General features: G+C 36.1%; 1 protein-coding gene across 10 annotated transcripts in view; it reads right to left on the bottom strand.

The window, feature by feature from the left end:
* FAM184A (family with sequence similarity 184 member A) overlaps window positions 1–17,250 on the bottom strand; it is a 68,002-nt gene that overhangs the window by 13,500 nt on the left and 37,252 nt on the right. For all 10 annotated transcript variants that reach the window (XR_003992103.1, XM_030491095.1, XM_030491096.1 and 7 more), the window contains exons 7-12: window positions 16,176–16,337; window positions 14,181–14,302; window positions 13,829–13,979; window positions 2,468–2,680; window positions 1,205–1,358; window positions 657–784 (exon numbers count right to left, since the gene is read on the bottom strand). Coding sequence is in view for 9 of the 10 variants with exons in the window: in XM_030491095.1 (XP_030346955.1) it covers window positions 657–784; window positions 1,205–1,358; window positions 2,468–2,680; window positions 13,829–13,979; window positions 14,181–14,302; window positions 16,176–16,337 (930 nt within the window). In the remaining variant the exon portion in view is untranslated. The remainder of the gene's footprint in view (window positions 1–656; window positions 785–1,204; window positions 1,359–2,467; window positions 2,681–13,828; window positions 13,980–14,180; window positions 14,303–16,175; window positions 16,338–17,250) is intronic.

Genomic DNA, 17,250 nt, shown 5'->3' with positions numbered 1-17,250 from the left:
CTGGAAAAACTGATTGTGTATGAAGTGAAAAATGAAAGATAAAAGTGAACGAATCAGTTTGCTCCTGAAAGCAAAGGAAGTCCATGCTGGCTTTGGGATTTGGGGGCTTGTTTTGGGCTTTGGGTATGGTTTTTATAAGAAACAGTTGCAAGGTGTTAGATCACCTTTATTTAGATGTTAATTTATCTTTTCCAATTTGCCTCCTGAAAAAAAAACCAAAAAACAAGATACTTGGGTACCTCCTAAGTTTGAAGATTCATTTGGTTTTAAGTAACCACTTCTCAGCCATATTGCTGAGGCTTCAGAGAGAAAGAGCTTTTTCCTTTTTAAGTCCTGAGGGCAGCTGAGGACAAGTAGAACTTTGTGAGAATTGGCACTTCACACAAGCTAGTGTGCTCACAAGTGGCCACACAATTCTGAGAGGAAGCTGCCTTGGTATGGGAGTCATTACTAGGCTTGAATGAAGTTTGTTGAAGGAAGAAAAAGCCAAGCAAGGAAGCTCAGGTGAACAAGTAGGGATGCATTATCTGCTGGTGCTGGCTGACCTTGAAGGATTATATGTTTGTTGTTTGTTCACAAGGGTTCCTGCCTCTAGCTAAGAGAAAGTGAATACTGATTATGCAGTTTTACAGTCAGTTGCTAGCAATGCCTCCTACCTGTCGCCTCCCGAGTTCTATGCTTCTTTCCAGCTCCATTTTGGCAGCTACCAGTTCTTGCTGATGGTTGTGCCTTAGCTGGTCAATTGCTGCTGCATGTTGATGATTTAGCTCTGAGCGCAAGGAAGCTAGTTGCCACGAACAGAAAGAACAGTTGATTTGCAAATGTTTACATTAATCAACAATAACAGTTCAGCTCCCTCAAGTACTGCTGCTGAGCAAACACACACTGTTTACATCAGCCAAGCAACTGTCCTATCATTCTATTCCTGCTGCTTTCTGAAACATTCTCCACCATGAGCTTTGGTTGCTTACTCCTTCCAAAAAAAACCCCAAAAACTTAAGGGTAAGATTTTTCAGAAGTGAACAATGTGGGCTTACCTGTTAAAGCATATACTGATTTTAAGAGGAAAAATTACGTCAACACTGAATGACTCAGACATACACTACAGTGTTACAATACACATGTACATACAAACATGAGCATGTATTTTTGTATGAGGAGAAATAATGGTTTTGGACCCGCTTGCAATTTTAAAACAGTATACCTAACATAGCTTTTCCTTCATCCTCCAGCTCAAATCGTAGAGTCTGAAGTTCCTGTTCCATCTCCAATTTGAAACCTTCCATGGCTTGCTTATGTGTTTCTTTCAGTGCCTGAAGTTCTTCCGAGTGCTTCTGTTGCAAACGTTCTTCTAATTCCTATGAAATCAAAGTTGAAAAATTTATTCTATAACACTTTAGGGAGTTTATAAAATATTATTAAACAATTAAGAACTAGCAACAAAAAGCAGGCATCAGCATACTCTAGAAATTGTTTAAAAATGCACAAATATTGCTCATATTTTCTTCTCTCACGAAGTTATCCTACTACTATATTTTTTCTTTTTAGTGGCTGATGGTTGTCAAGATTACCTGTGCACAAACCCCTATTCTGCTCACAGTTGGAAAAGAGAAAAAACCCCCAACAATATATTAACATATTTACAATAGCAAGCAATGTGGTAGGGTTTAGTGTGCACAGAATACGCATTTGGGGACTTCTGCTCCCCACTAACACTCATGTTTACTCCCTGTCGAAGTGTATGAAGCACAATGTTCCTGGTTCACATCACCTAGTTTCACTCCGAACAAAAGTAATCCACCTTACATGCTCCAATATCAGTCTATGATGTAAACCAAACTACATTCAGTAGGGACAATGGGAAAACTGATTGTAAAGGTACACTCTAGATCTGAACTTAAAAAAAAAAGAAAGCTTAAGATACACACCATATTAAGTACTATATATTGCCAAAATTTCAGTTCTAAAGCTGGTTTAGTCAAGGTTTTAAAAAAATATCTTGTGTGTGACATTGTTCTGGACATGAACATTATTCTGCAAGTTGCAGAACATAGTTTACACAATTTTTAACATAATGAAAATATAAAATATATTATAAAAGGAGTCAATTGACAGGAAATACCAGAAAAAACATATGAAATTAGGTAACTATAATGGAAAATACAGAGAAACCTATTGCAAATCACAACTAGAATATATTGTTATGGATAACGATGGATACTTTAAAGAAACATGTGTTGATAATTTTACACATATATATCCATATATATATATGCATATACAGTTAGAGTTTAAAGCAAGACATGAAACAATGCCAGTATTAGAGATGCTTTTCAATATGTCTTTATCAGTTTTAGCTGGATAAAAATGTTACTGTCAGACATCAGCTGAAAGGAAACTTAGTAGTTATGCAGATATTTTACTATACACAAACCGCTAAAAAGACAATTTATTCAGATGAACATGCCTTTTGTTCTTGCTCTTTTGTTTCTTCCATGTTTTGAAAGGCAAGGATATGGGCTTCCTGAAGTGACTTATGCCTTTGCTGATGCTCCTCTTCTAATTCCTGGATCTCCTGAGTCAGCCTCTGTCGCTCCTGACTGAACTGGGCTTGTAGCTGTTGCAAAGAGCTCTGTGACTGGGAAAGCTGCATCTCCAGATTCTGCTTCAGTAAGGAGATCTAACCCACAACAGAACAGCAAATATCCATTAGTCATTCATGCTAACATCAACTCTGAAAAAAAACCCCAAAACATTTAAAAGAAGAAAACACTTGAAATTTTAAAGCCAGAACATTAACTAAAAGACAGACAAGCAATGCCATCCATCTACTGAACCTGTGGTTAATATTGTATCTCAGAGATATAATAATAAGTTTTAAATAGTTTTGTAAGGGTTATTGTACCTGACAGTTCACACTATAGCACTACTTATAACGCAATTTTGCACGGCTGAATAATCAAAATTTATTTCTAGGTTTTGTATAAAGTTCAATAAAAATGACACTATCAAGGTCTGAAATCAAACACTTGATTGGTAAAACAAACTATTTTCAGGGGAACATCACATCAGTTCTGAAAGGAAAATCCTGCAGTTGGCAGGGAAGGGCAGCCCGTGACATCTAGATTGATGGATTTTTGTATCTTTTGATGCGATATGGTCCTATCTTACTGGTAGTTCTTTTATTTAAAAAGAAATGGTAGCGTATCACTCTACAGCACAAAAAAATGTTACACTTGATGGATCTCCACAGACACACATTTTTTGTTAGCTCAGTAATACTATGAGAGTGATTTTTCTACTGGTTTTCAAGATCTAAGTAATCTGAGCCACAAATACTTATTTTCTTAGAAATACATGATTTTACAAATTATGCTTTTCACCCAACAAGCATTTCAATACATTAGAATGCTCTGTATTCTAATAGTCACGTGTATTCTAAAAGTCACATTTTCTTTTTATAATAATGTTGTACTTTGTTCTTCACATTAGGTAGCATCTTTTCAGACTGAAAATACTAAGCCAGTATTCCCTTTTGAACCAAGCACAAGAGATACACCCTCCAATTTTGGAAACAAGATTTAACCAAAAGAGAATTTTGCTACAGTGACTAAAAAGAAGGAAAACCAAAATTGCCATGTAATGAAGAATTTGAGTCACTAAGGATACTTTTTCAAGCCTCAGAGCATTACCTAAAATTGAATTATAAATGACAGTCTGATAGTGTCATTTGATTCAACATATCTTAAAATTAATTATTAGAAGTTAATAATGACATTGCACATCAATTTATTGATTTGCAGAACATTAAAACCCACCACTTAACAAAAAATTAATAGCAGCATACCGAGGACAACTTGCAGCATGAACATTACTGTCGAACATACAGGTTTTCTTTTTCAGAAGGGCACAGCTTAAGCAGATTTGAAAGAAAAAAAGCTACACAAAAGAAAATTAGCACTAAAACAAAACAAGCAAATTAATTTGAATGAAATGAGCATGGCTCATTGCATTTCAAATTCACCAGCTCTTTGTGTCTGGGCATATATACTCTGCCTTCTAAGCGTGCTGTATCAACAGTATTTTACTTCAGGTACCTTTGAAACAGGTAAGTTACAATTGAACAAGTATAGTGAAGGCTTATACTACCTTCCGTAATCTGAACTCTTCATGTAAAATCCTTTACTGAGTACATTAAATATAGATATCACACACAAATTGTACAGTGTTAGAACAAAGATTTGTCTGATCTCTGGTTCTGCCTCCAGAAATGGCCAACCCGGTTACCCAGGGAAAACAAAACCAAGGCATAAATGCAGGGATCTTGACTCTCAAGTTATTGAGCATCCAGAAATCTTTCTTACATCAGAAGAGGTATTTTGGGGTAAATTCATGGAAGCATTAATTAAATACAACCATTATCTGAACCCATAAAAGCTTTTAGTATCCAGTGTCCTGTGGCAAGTTCCATATGGAAAGGAGTCAAAAGAAGTTCCCTTTTCATTTACTCTATCCTGCTCATGTTTCTGTGGACCTCCATAATTTCCTTCCTTACACCCTATTCCACACTAAAGTTTTGTCTTAAGGAGTGATTCACTGTGTGAAAGCTATTTCCTATCTGTCATCACATTTCTTCTACTTTTGCCCCTTTTCTACTACTTCTTTTTAAGAATAGGAGACCAAAATAGCATAAGGTATTTAAAATGAGAGTAAACTCTGCATTTATATAGTGGTTTATATGGTTTTACATGTTCTTTGTTTCTCTCCTATAGTCCTAATGTCTCATTTGCTTTTGTGACTCCTACTGAGCACTGAGATGATGTTTTCATGGAATTATATATCACAGTCCCCAAACCTGCTCTATAGTAGTAACAGGTCAAGGTAAGATTCATCATTTTACATAAGAAGTTAGAATTTGTGGGGTGTTTTCCTTCTGTATCACTTCGGATTCATCTACACTGAATTCCATCAGCCATTTTACTGCCCAGTCCCTTGGCTGTGTACAGCTATTCTGTAATTCTTCAGACAGTCTTTGTCCTTTCCACCCTCAATAACTATTTATAAGCTGCAAACTTTCCTGCCTTACTTATTCGTAAACAGCCTGTGAAAGAAAATATGCTGAACATCAGTGTAACTCCACTGATAATCTACCTGCACAGTGGTAACACTGTGTTTAATACCTATTTTTCAGTTACTTATACAAAAACTTCCCTCTCGTATTGTGGAGTTCTTGTTTTCTCAGAAGCCCCAGAACTTCTCAGTACAATTCTAGGGGAAGGCCTGTTCAGTCCTGCAGAATCTCAGGTAATTTAAACATCATACTCTAAAAAGCCTTTCAATAATAACATTCAAATGGAGTCGACCATGGTAACTGAGCCAACTTTCTATTAAGATGACACGGAAAAATGTATTTTTGGCTTGAAGTTATATCTGTCTCTTGCTTAAGGCCCTGCTCCAAATTCTGATAGTTCTCAGTATAACATTTATAAATATTTTTAGCATGGGCCAAGGGCAAAACAATTTTAATTTCTTTCTTGGAAATGCAGAAAACATTTTAACTGAGATGACCAAGAGAAGTCTGACATCTGGCCAGGAAGCCACCTTAGAAGAGATCAGGAATACACTTCCCAAGAGCAGTTCACACTTCCAACAGATTAAAGTGACTGCAAAACCACAGCCTGAAGTGAGTCAGTGTCTGGAGATGCCTATTTGCATCAGTAGACTGTACAGAAAATAAAGGACAATGAGGATTAAATGACTCTAACAAGCAAGTCAGATTAGTCTACCCTTCTCATAATATGGTGGGGTTTTTTGGTTGAAAGTACATCAAGTGTTAAAAATATGAGTTATTTTTAGAAGACTACATAATTTTCAACATTATTCTGATATTCTTAAGGGCACATTTTTGAAAACATTAGTGCCTCCCTTTGCATGTCTTTGGATCACCTCTTTTATATAGTCCTGGACTGAGGACTCAAAAGAAGACAGCTCTAAACACTATTCTCTGAAATTTCAATGCTTTTATCCAAGTTTTTCAGCACACTAAAAACATTTGTAAGAATTTTTAAAATAACAAAAAAAAAAAAATAGAAAGAAAGAACATTTTGGCTACAATTATGACTTGCATTGCAAAACTGCAAATTATAACACAGCATCAATCTCATGCTTTAAGGAAAGCTCTGCAATACACATTTGCACTGCCGACAAGCTTGCTTGCTGAAACAATGACATAAAAATGCTGCTTATATTATGACCATGTACATAGTGTTTGATGTCCAGGGATATAAACACATTTACACAGATGAATGGATGCGGTACACAAGCTTTTGATAACTAGTAGCAAACGTTCTCCTCTCAAGTATTACCATGTATTCTGCTTCATAGGCTAAAGCTTTAAAGCAGTACTATAGGATATGCAGGTTTATTAGTGCAGACATGCCCTGTTCACAAGCTGTAAGTGCAAATCACTTACATTGCTGATAGATTTATGCAAAGCTTCACCGAGACAGTGCCGCTATGAAGAAAAGATCACAGGAATAAAGGGAAACATTCAGAAATCAACTAAGTAAAAGAAAAAAGGATAAGGAAGGGAGAGTAAAACATAGAACATTAATTATAATTTCATCAGGGAAAAATAAGCTGAAAACTATCTGGAAAAAATACAAATATGTTGCTTTTATTTAGTATATTACACTATTGAACACGGAACAAAATGATGCATTTTCCTGTGTTATGTTTTGAAAACATCCAGGATAGCATTATCTTTTCAACATAATATTACTCTTTACTCATATATTATGCAGCTGAATGTTTTTTAAATTACCCAACTGTTTCCTCTTCTCCTTTATGACAAATAATTTTGGGAAGAAATCATTAAGTACACCCATTTGCATTACTATTAGAAAAGATGTTGTGTAAGGCCTCTATCAGTCAGTTGTGTCTTTGAAATATCACAAGCATATTAAACCCATATTAAAGATCAAATTTCACTGCTAAAGGGCAGAAAACAAGTTTAGTCTGTAGTGAAGATAGATTTATATTAAAATACTTCATTTATTTTTCTTAAAATCCAGAATGAGATGGGTACATAAAAGACTCTTCCTGAAGGTCTCCAGCAAAAACTTCATGTACCACTTATACTAGTGTTGATTAGTAATGAAAAGCAAAAAATAAAAACGTATTTCCAAGTAAATGTTCTATATGAAATATTACTGATCATACAAATCATACATGCACAGAATGGAGTCATCAGAAATGAAGTGAGAGCAATTTCAAATCCAGCATGGTCAATTCCCCTTTAGGCACAGGTCAGTCAAGAAGATGGCCTTCTCCAGGAGACAGCAGGTATTTTGGCACCAGCTTGGAAGCCTATAGTTAGGAACTTTTAGATAATACTTTGTCAAAATACAAATAGAAGAAATTATTATTTGTTCTCCTGAATCTACAAGAAGGCATGACACAAAAACACATTATTGTGGAATATCCAAAGGTATGTTATTAAAATTGTAAGAGGGTTACAACCAACAATTTTCTATGCAAGGGCGTAACACTAGGAGGCATCCTACTCCACCGGACAAGACAAAAGACTAGCATCTACCAGCTCTGATTTCAACACTGGATTTCAACACCGCCGATCTGAACAAATCCGCCTGTTCTTTTATTGTGCTTCCTTTCCCATCTGTCTGGTTTGTTTAGGGGGGGAGCTGTTAGAAGGAGAAATGATCTCTTGCTAAATAAATGTTCAGTTTCAAGAACTTGTGGGACTTAATGTTGACGGACTAAGGTGGGCTAACCATTTTAATACATGTGATTTCACCAAACTTAAAAGTTTTTCAGAGATATGGAAAACATATGGAATCAAAATGAACTTTTGATGAAGGTTCTGCACTAAACCTCTCCAGTTCAGTTCAGTATTCCTTTTGTCACTGATTTCTTAGGCTACTTCACTGTGAGCAACACACGTACCCGGATTGTGAGAGAAGAACAGTAATTACCTTGTGCGAAAAAATTAACTATTAAATGCTCAGATCTTATTGGAAAAAAAGGTTATTTTTCAATAAAGTTGGACTTACATGTTTGACATTCCCATGTGTTCTAAAACCACACACAGAAATGTTGAACATACAGTAAATACAGCTTACTGATTTTTCAAAAAACTTGAAATACAAGTACTTTGAAGTCTAAATATCAGATCACTATTCGAAAGATTGATCGTGTCAAGATCTGACTTCAGTATATAGTTTACTGAATTTTCAAAATACTCCTGGCAAACCCGAGTTCTTGTGTAATACCTGAGACCCTAAATGGGGAAAGTCCAGCTTTATCTGTTGTATCAAAGCAGATCTAGATTGCTATGCAGTCTTTGCCTCATTTTAAGAATGATCTCCAGCAAAGACTCCTAACCTTTCTGAAGAAGAAAGCCTATTTGCATCTATCACGTTAGTATAAGAAACTAGTTTCTGAGATGCTGACTGAAGAAGCTGGAGGACCTTTGGCAAAAGTCCATTTTATTCAGCTAACAACAACAAGCTCCTCAAAACTCTCCCTCAAGATACATCTTTGTTTTGAAGAGAAAGACTGATTTGTCAGCAGATGTACTGTCTCTGGCTGCACAGAGCTTACGCGACAGATGACCCTGCAGAGATTTGGAAAGCAGCTGTTTCCCACTACAGTGTTTTGTACTTGGCTGGAGGCTTGTGACATGCTAGGAATGGAAGAACTGCATCAAAATTTGCCCTCTCTGACTGGTAAGGAAAAGCAGCATTTAGAGCCCCTTCCCTTCCTCTCAAAACCCAACAGTTTTCTACCGAGGAAAATGAAGCATATATCGGGTGTTCTGAAATGTGTAACTATCTCTGGAATCTAATTGGTCCTGACTGCCTCCTGGTCTTGTAGCAACCCTGAGTAACGGTCCTGTGTCCAGGCTATCACAGGGTGGGGTACTTACCCTGTTGCTTTAAAAAGATGGAGTTCTTTTCTAGTTGTAGGTGTCTATCAAACTGCTAGGCAAAATGCCTATGTATTCTGACATTTTACCTATTTGGGTTTTGGATTATATGCTTTTAATGTGCCAAACTTCAGGTTCAGTGGTTGGGGGAGGAGACGATCATTTGAATGTCTCAATATTTTTTAAAGTTTTTGGCATGGTACTAAAGCTCCATTTAATTTTACTTATTTGTCATAATACTGTCAGGACTTTAAAGACTATATATCTTGGCTAATCCTTCCTGGAGCAGAGAGGCATCTGTCAGGAAGTGCCCTTAATCTAGAATTTTATCGATCTGCTGAATCTCAAACAAATTTTGCCCCACCTAATTAAGTTGTCTCTTGCTCCTTCCATGGTCCACTGTTATCATTTGTTTTGAACCTATGCCAAAGCTACTTGCGCAATTATCTGCCAGAGCAAACAGACTAAGGGTAATGTTTTAAAACTAGATTCTTGCCGGAGATTTTACCTTACATTTAAAGGGAAAACATATACTGATATAGGAATAGAATTTTATTTGGGCAATGGTGTTACTGTTGGATTTGGCTTAGGTTTCTATTCACCAGTTTTAGAAGTATAAACTTAACTCCAAATATCAAATTAAACTCTGTTCTGACTCACTCATCAGTAATTATGTACTGTACCAAGAATTTCACATGCTTTTCCACCCATTGAGCGGTAGAATTAAAAAGTCTTTCAGCCTTATCCAGATTTACTAACTCAAACATTGCCAAACAAAACCTGGTAATATTAAATTCCAATTAGAAATTTATGATCAGAGAGACAAGTTTTTTTGGATATGAAGATACTGTAATTTCAAACATCAGCCTAGATGTATTTTTAAATTTAAACAAACACAACATCATGAGACAAAAAAATTAAATGAAGAAACTAAAAGAGAAATGGAAAAGAACAAAGCTAACATTTGTTAGTATTCCTAATGTATCCCACTGGAAATACCTAGAAAACTCTATTTGTTCCGTTGCTTTTGTTTGTCTGAATTGCTGAGTAACTCTTAATTGTAAATGGTCTTTAATGAATTTCCTCCATTAGATTCGGAATATTTTAAACAAAGAGTAACATAATGAACAGAGCGCAGTAGGGGCTGAATGGGCTCACCATAACTAAAAGCTCAGAAAAAGAGATAGTACAGCTGAATGTTAGGCATTTGTTTTCATGCTCAAGCTCCAGACAAAGCTACAATGACCAATGTAGATAGAACAAATCTTCAGGATCACGTCTCTGCATAGACAAGGGAACCCAGAACAAGGGGGATTCTTTATTAAGAACTACGGACAGTCATGAAACAGGGTGAAACATCCTCAGTAGTTGGCCCTCTGAGGGTTGCAGTGACTTTGGCTACATGATTATTCACGTGCTCATATATAATAGTTTTTGACTTGCTTAAAGCATAGGTTTCCCCATTAGAATACAGGAGTACTGATTCTTCTAAATCAGTGGTGGGTGGCAGGATGAGTGTGGACGCTGGATCTAGACAGAAACTCCCAAAGCTCCCCAGTTCTCTGTGAGGCCCGCAGGAGCAGCACAGTCCCATTCAGACCACAGTTTTGAGAGCTGTAGTCACTTCTGAATGTTTCCAAGAGCTGCACAAATTGGTGCTCCTCCGGAAAAACAACAAATATCTACATATGAAAGAAGAGGCATAAAACCTTACCCTCAGCTGCATTCCAGGTCTCCTCTGTTCTTTGCTCCCTCTTTGGTATGATTTTTCTTTTCATTCTTTTGCATTTCAGCATTTTAGATTTCAAAGTGCTTTTTAAATCTTGCCCAAAATCCCTTACCATCCACTAGATGTCACAGTAGCCTTACCAGTATTGTTGAAGACAAGAATAATGAAACAGAATTGGGAGGGGGGGGTGTTACTTGAAATTTACCTCCTCTCTCTTTCTGACAGACAAGCCTTTAGACAGTGTGTTCAGGACAATATAAAGTGACAGAAGGCAGAGTAAAATGATTCTGTGCTGAAAGTTAATCTCCTTTCAGGAAACTGATCTAGGGTATGTGCAAGTTATTTCTTGTAGAAATTTCGAGCATCCATTTGACAGCAAATCTTCTAAAGCAAGGATTACACAGGCTGTGGAATAGGCCAGTAATCCTTGTGCTGGGGAAGGAAAGTAGCGTTTCCCAGTTCTGCTAATGTGGATGCACGTCAGCTCTGCAATAAGCACCCCCACATATGCACAGATGGAGCAATAACTGAAACTAGAAATAGATAAGAAGAACACAGGTCTTAACCTATACGTTTCAGTGTCCAGAACAGAAGGTTGCGCAACACAGACGCAGAAGAGAGAACATGCTTATGCTTTAAAAAAGAAGATTCCTGCTATATTGTCCATGGCTGAAGCCTTCTCAGCAGTAAAATGTTTTTAAGAAAAGCGTTAAAAGCCCATTACACAGCTAGAAGAAATGGAGAAGAGCTAGCTCATCTGAATTCATATTTCATGAAGAAACTCTCACATGGATTGATGTAGAAGTACTTAGTACAATTTACAGGAAAAAAGGAAAAGCACTTTCTTTTTATGTCTTCTAGAATAATTTCTCATATCAGGGATAAGAACTGCACACTTGGTCTCTAGATACTGATCTAGTTAACCTACCAACCACATTTAACTGTATATGGTAAGTGATGCTTTGCAACTAGTAAGAATGTGTTTAAGCATTGAATCAGCTGAATAGCATTTTCTCTCAAGAGAATTATTTTACTCATAATAAAGCTGTACTGTTAGAATAACAATAATCCTACATGCGTAATATAAGGCACCACTTAGCATTACTGGTATAAAAGCAAAAATATTTCCTTGCTTTATGCAAAAGCTAGACCTCACCTATCAAATGTGCAACAACTAGTAGAGGGCAGAAATTTGTAGATTAGTGTAACAGAATTAAAAAACAAGCCAGTTTTTAGTACACTTTATAGGCATAAATTTTTTGATTGAACATTTTTTATTTTTATTTTTTAAAAGTTGTTGCCACAAAATTCAACCAGGACAAATGTGAAGTCTTTTACATGCAATGAACTAAACCCCTGCAGTAGTTCATACTGGGTTACAGATCTGCTTTGCATAATCAATGGTCAACGGTAGGCTAAACATGAGCCTGCAGTGTGGTCTGGCAGTATACTAGACCGTAGCAACAACCAGTAGTTTGAGGGAAGGGATCAGTTCCTTCGACTTGGCACATCACCTGAGGGAGGGCACATTCTGTCTCCTCTTCCAATTCATTCAGCTTTGGTTGCCTCAGTATAAGACAAACACTGATAAGCTTGAACTTGTTCAGTGGAGAGCTACCACCAAGATTGCTGAGGCTGGAACATATATCCTTCTGATGGAATCAGGTTGGTTTAGTCTAAAGAGGAGAAGGTTTTGTGGCACTTACTAGCTTTCCAGTACCTATGCGGTGGTTACAGAGAAAGTGACCCAGCCTCATTACAGTGATGCACAATAGAATAATGAGAGACGATGACCATAAATGAAAACAGAGGAGGTTCTGTCTAAATATAAAGAAAAAACTTACTATGAGGATAATTAAGCACTCAAATAGATTATTCAAAGAGGATGTGGAATCTTTAATTCTTGGAGGTTATTCAAGACCTGACTGGACAAAGCCCTAAGCAACCTTGTTTAAATTCGGTGTTGACTGATTTGAGCGGGAGGTTCCACTAGATGACCTCCTGAGCTCTTTTCCAAAATAAGTCAGTCACTGACTCTATAATTCAGGTCAGTGCAGCTCTCAGAGGCTACCATAAGTATTTGAAAAGTTTAAAACTACAGAAAGCTTAACATATCCCTTTCAAATTGTACTTTCATGGAGAAAATTATATTTATAGGTACACTTAAATAGAGTAAATGAAGCTTGAGTAAAATGCAGTAACAGAAACGTAAAATCAAACGAGTCCAAGTCTTACTACAGTCATGTTGTAAAAAGTAACAGACCAAGAACTTTGAAAGCCTCCAGCTTTTATGAGCCTAAGCCACAAGATTTTACAAGCTTAAATTCCCTTGCAAGCAAAATAAATTGTTGTGTTGCTATAAGAAGCTCTATAATCAAGTGCATGTTGTTATTAGACTTCTCAAATTAGACAGCAAATTAAAAGCCATCCCACAATAACACCCTGAAATCACATTCATTTAAAGAGTTGAAAAATCTGTTTCTTTAAAATGTATTTGCTCATTATCAACTACTCTTTCAAATTGTAGTCAATAAAACCAGTTCTATAGCATTTATGGTTTGGAAAAAGTACAAAGCAAGTATTTTCTGTGAATTATCTAACATAACTGTGTTTATAAATAGGAGGTGCAATTAACAAACTCAGTATTCATAAAAAATTAACCAAAAATAATGTTCAAAATCACCTAAGAGAAGACATAGCTGTAATAAACATGTAGAAACTGAGGGACATTTTGACTTTTCAGTGACTTATGCAGTGTTATTATTGCAAAGATAAGGGATACCTCTAAGTCCAAATAGTTAGAATTGGTAAATATTTACAATAGAATAGGTAAGCAGACAAAGAATAAAATAGATAACTAAATAAACAAACCTTACAAGTGAAGAGGTGAGACTGCCAACACCCTCCCACTCTCCCAAACAAAACTGTAAAAGGTTCTATTCACATTTAGTGCAAAGAAAGGGCATTCGTATAATTTCAAGGCAACTTGCTATATTACTTTGAAAGTTTCATAATTAGGTTTAAAAAGCATTATGCTAACAAATAAAATGTCAAAGACAGATGTCACAAACGATTTCATGTTGTTAATTGGTAATAAACCACTAGCAACTAAACTCTAATGGCCTTCCAATTCTCAAAGAGACCATAGTTACCTGGTCTAGAAGATCTTCAACTTTTTTTTGCCATCCATCCCTTGCTGCTTTTTTTTCACGTTCTTTCAGCTGCAACAGCTGAGTCATGGCTGCCTTCTTATCCTCTTCATGCTGCAGCCTCAGCTCTTCACGAAGCTTATTACATTCCTGTCTAAAAGCAAAGGTGAAATAACTAAAATGCAGTGGAACTTGTGCAAGAAATGTGGAAGAATTAAGAACTCTGTAATAATTGGAGAAGTTTAGATAATAACAGAAGCCTTTCCTTTACATTCCATTTGCTATTAACTACATTTGCATGTAATACATACTTCATTTCTTATTAAAGAATAAAAGGAAAAAGATTAATACTTGCCGAAGATTTTCTGTCCATTTTACTTCCAAGTCACGAGCCATTCTGTCAACTTTGAACTTTTCCTCTTCTCTCATGGTAGCAATCATTGCCTCATGCTGTTGTCTCTCCTGATCTAGTTCTCCCTGAAAACACAAACTTCACAATAGAGACTGATCAGCAGCAAAAAGGTATTTCAAACCTTAAATGAGTGTATTTATAATCAAAATGTCAGTTACAATTGGCTTGTAAAACTTGAACTGTAACTTTTTCAGTGTGTGATTCCTAATTACACACAATTAACGCCTATACATCTGCTGGTATTTCTTACTTATAGAACGGAATTCTGCATTCTGATAAAAAGCTATAAAAAGCAATTTTCCAATAAGTCACTCTGGAATTAATCTTTTCAAATACTGTTACACTGAATCACAGAATAATTTGAATTGGAAGGAACCTCAAAAGGTCATTAAGTCCTGTTCACCGCAGGACTAACTTCAGAATTGCTCAGGTTCTTTGTCAAGCATGTTTTGGATTATTTTTTTTTAAAGCAGCAAATATCCAGTATTTGAAATTCAAAGCTTGAGCTACCTGGATTTGATACAAAGTTCATGTATCTTCTTTATGTTTCTTGACTGGGCAAACCTGCTAGAAAAAGGGTTTCATAGTCTGAACACGGAAAAAAAATTCTAAATCCCTATCAACTTCTGTTCAAATTTTACTAGAACAGTATTAGGTACTACCTAGAAATCATACTTACATGAATGTTTCTCAGCAGTGCTTGCTTCATGCATGAGAAGCAAACATGGCCGTCTAAATTTAATTAAGGCTTTTTAAAGTGAAATTTTTTTGTAAGATTTTTTTATGTATATATTTTAAAATCTGTTAAGGTAAATGTTATTGCCAGGAACCTGCTATATATGAATATTTAAATGTTATAATAGGTGAAGAGAGAATAACTCAGTAGGTCGTAAGGACACTCAGAGAAATTATAAAAAATACAGAGGAAATACAAACTGTAATAGGGTGCACCTCTACTGACCATAGCCAAAGAAATAAATAACAATAAAAAAACCACAACCAAAACACTCCAAACAAACCAACCCACAATATTCTGTTTCAGGTTGGTTTTGTTAAGAAAATAACACCAGTATGAAAACAGATCCAGGTATTTACTATTATTATTTCTTTTAATATTTGCTGCTCTACTTCAAACACTGCTGTGATCTTGTAAATGTACGTTGTTTACTGAGGAAAGAAAAAGGAAAGGTTATACTTAAAGCAAATGAGCTACTGACAGATTAACTGACAGTTCCAGTTCCATTTAGGCCAACTGAAACAGCAATATATTTGTGCTTAAACAAATTAATAGCTTCAGTTGTATAAAGTCATCACATTTTCCCAAAGATAATCTGCTATCTTTCAAGATATCACAACATACATCTTTAAAGTATTCTCAAGCATATTCTGAAATTTTAAATTTGAGCCTGAAATGAAGACTATGCCCATTACTTGAGGAAAACGTGGTATTCATGCATAAAAATGAATCTAGAGCTAGTGAGCTCTGGATCTTGCTTTGCACAAAACCACGAAAGTGTCTGGAATAGCACTGGTCTAACACATATCCTTTTACATTCTCAGGAAATTCTGTTAGGCCTCTGAAAAATCCACCTCTGGATTTGTTTTGTATGGACACACATTAGCACAATTTATATTAACCACAGAAAGATGTGCTTGCAGCAATACCCATGAAATACTAGAAGTGTTCTGAAAACAAACAAACAAAAGCCAAAACCACCCACCCCAAACCAAGCAACACAAAAACCAAACCCCAAACCAACCTATCTTAATTTTCTATTTTTTTCTCTCTGCTTAAAAAAGAGAAATCTCTTTTTTAACAAAGCCATATGAAGTTCCTTCAATAATGTGTACACTATAATAATTCTTGCCATTTTAAAAACAAGACCAAAATCACCATGACTGTACTTTGCACAATTTATTCTTCAACTTTATGGTTACCTCAACGCTATACAATGAATCTGTGGTCTCTCGCAGTCTTGCTCTAGTTAATTCTAGTTCTTTCTGGAGTATCTCCTGAGCTTCCTGAAGACTGGAGATGTGCCCTTCTGCAGTACCAAGGCCTTGCTCGCTTTTTCGTACCAAGTCTTGCAGGCGAGACACCTATGTCATTAAAAAAGAAATAATAAATTGTGATTTCCACACTTCTTAGTAATGGCAGCCAAGTCATCCTGGCTTCATTTTCTTCCAGTGTATTGTGCAACAATACACTTTTTCCTACCTGTTTGTGCTTCAGCTCTCCATCTATAAAACAATGATACTGTATTTTTTTCCTTCTAGTAAAAATATTAGAGATTGAACATTGGTCACCAGCTATAGGAAAAGCTTTTTAAATATGTACGCCAGAAAAAGCAGAATAATGGGAGGCAGGAGGGACCAAAGAACAGCAGCTAATGGGAACTGAAGTTTTTCAGGCAGTAGTAGTGGTCTATACCACTGCCTATGTATGTTGAGATAAACTCATTCACACTGAATTTTTTCATTGCAAGAAAAGACTACCCTTTGGTTTGCAGGTATGAGCAGGTAATAGTTATAACTACTCTTTCTGTTTATTAGCATAACTATATGAAAATACTGTTAATAACATACACAGGCGCACGCACACGCACTCCCAGAACTCTTTCCCTATGTATGCAACCCATAAAGTGTTTAAAAAGTACTCTACCTCTCAGCAAGGAATTCCAAATTTCTTTGGAAGACAGATTGCAGAGAAAACCTAAAGTAATCTTGAGCACTTGTCTATGTGCTCCTTTGTACTATACACAGACAACTAGTAATTTCCTACAAAACGCAACTACCTGAAGAAGAACCTGTTTGTGAAAAACTGCCCCTAAAACTGTACTGATATCCTCTAAGTGCACTACTACCTGTGTATCTGGTTGCAGCACTCTATTGCATGGAACATAAACAGCAGTCTTGTAGATCTAAAGGATACTAAACATGCAGGAATGCCTCTCGTAGAGTTTAGGTCTATCCTGCTGATGACCAAGCAATGCTGGAGGCTGTTTAAAATGAT

Source organism: Strigops habroptila, chromosome 6 (assembly GCF_004027225.2).
Source record: "Strigops habroptila isolate Jane chromosome 6, bStrHab1.2.pri, whole genome shotgun sequence".
Lineage (NCBI taxonomy): Eukaryota > Metazoa > Chordata > Aves > Psittaciformes > Psittacidae > Strigops > Strigops habroptila.
This window is presented reverse-complemented; position numbering and strand designations above follow the sequence as displayed.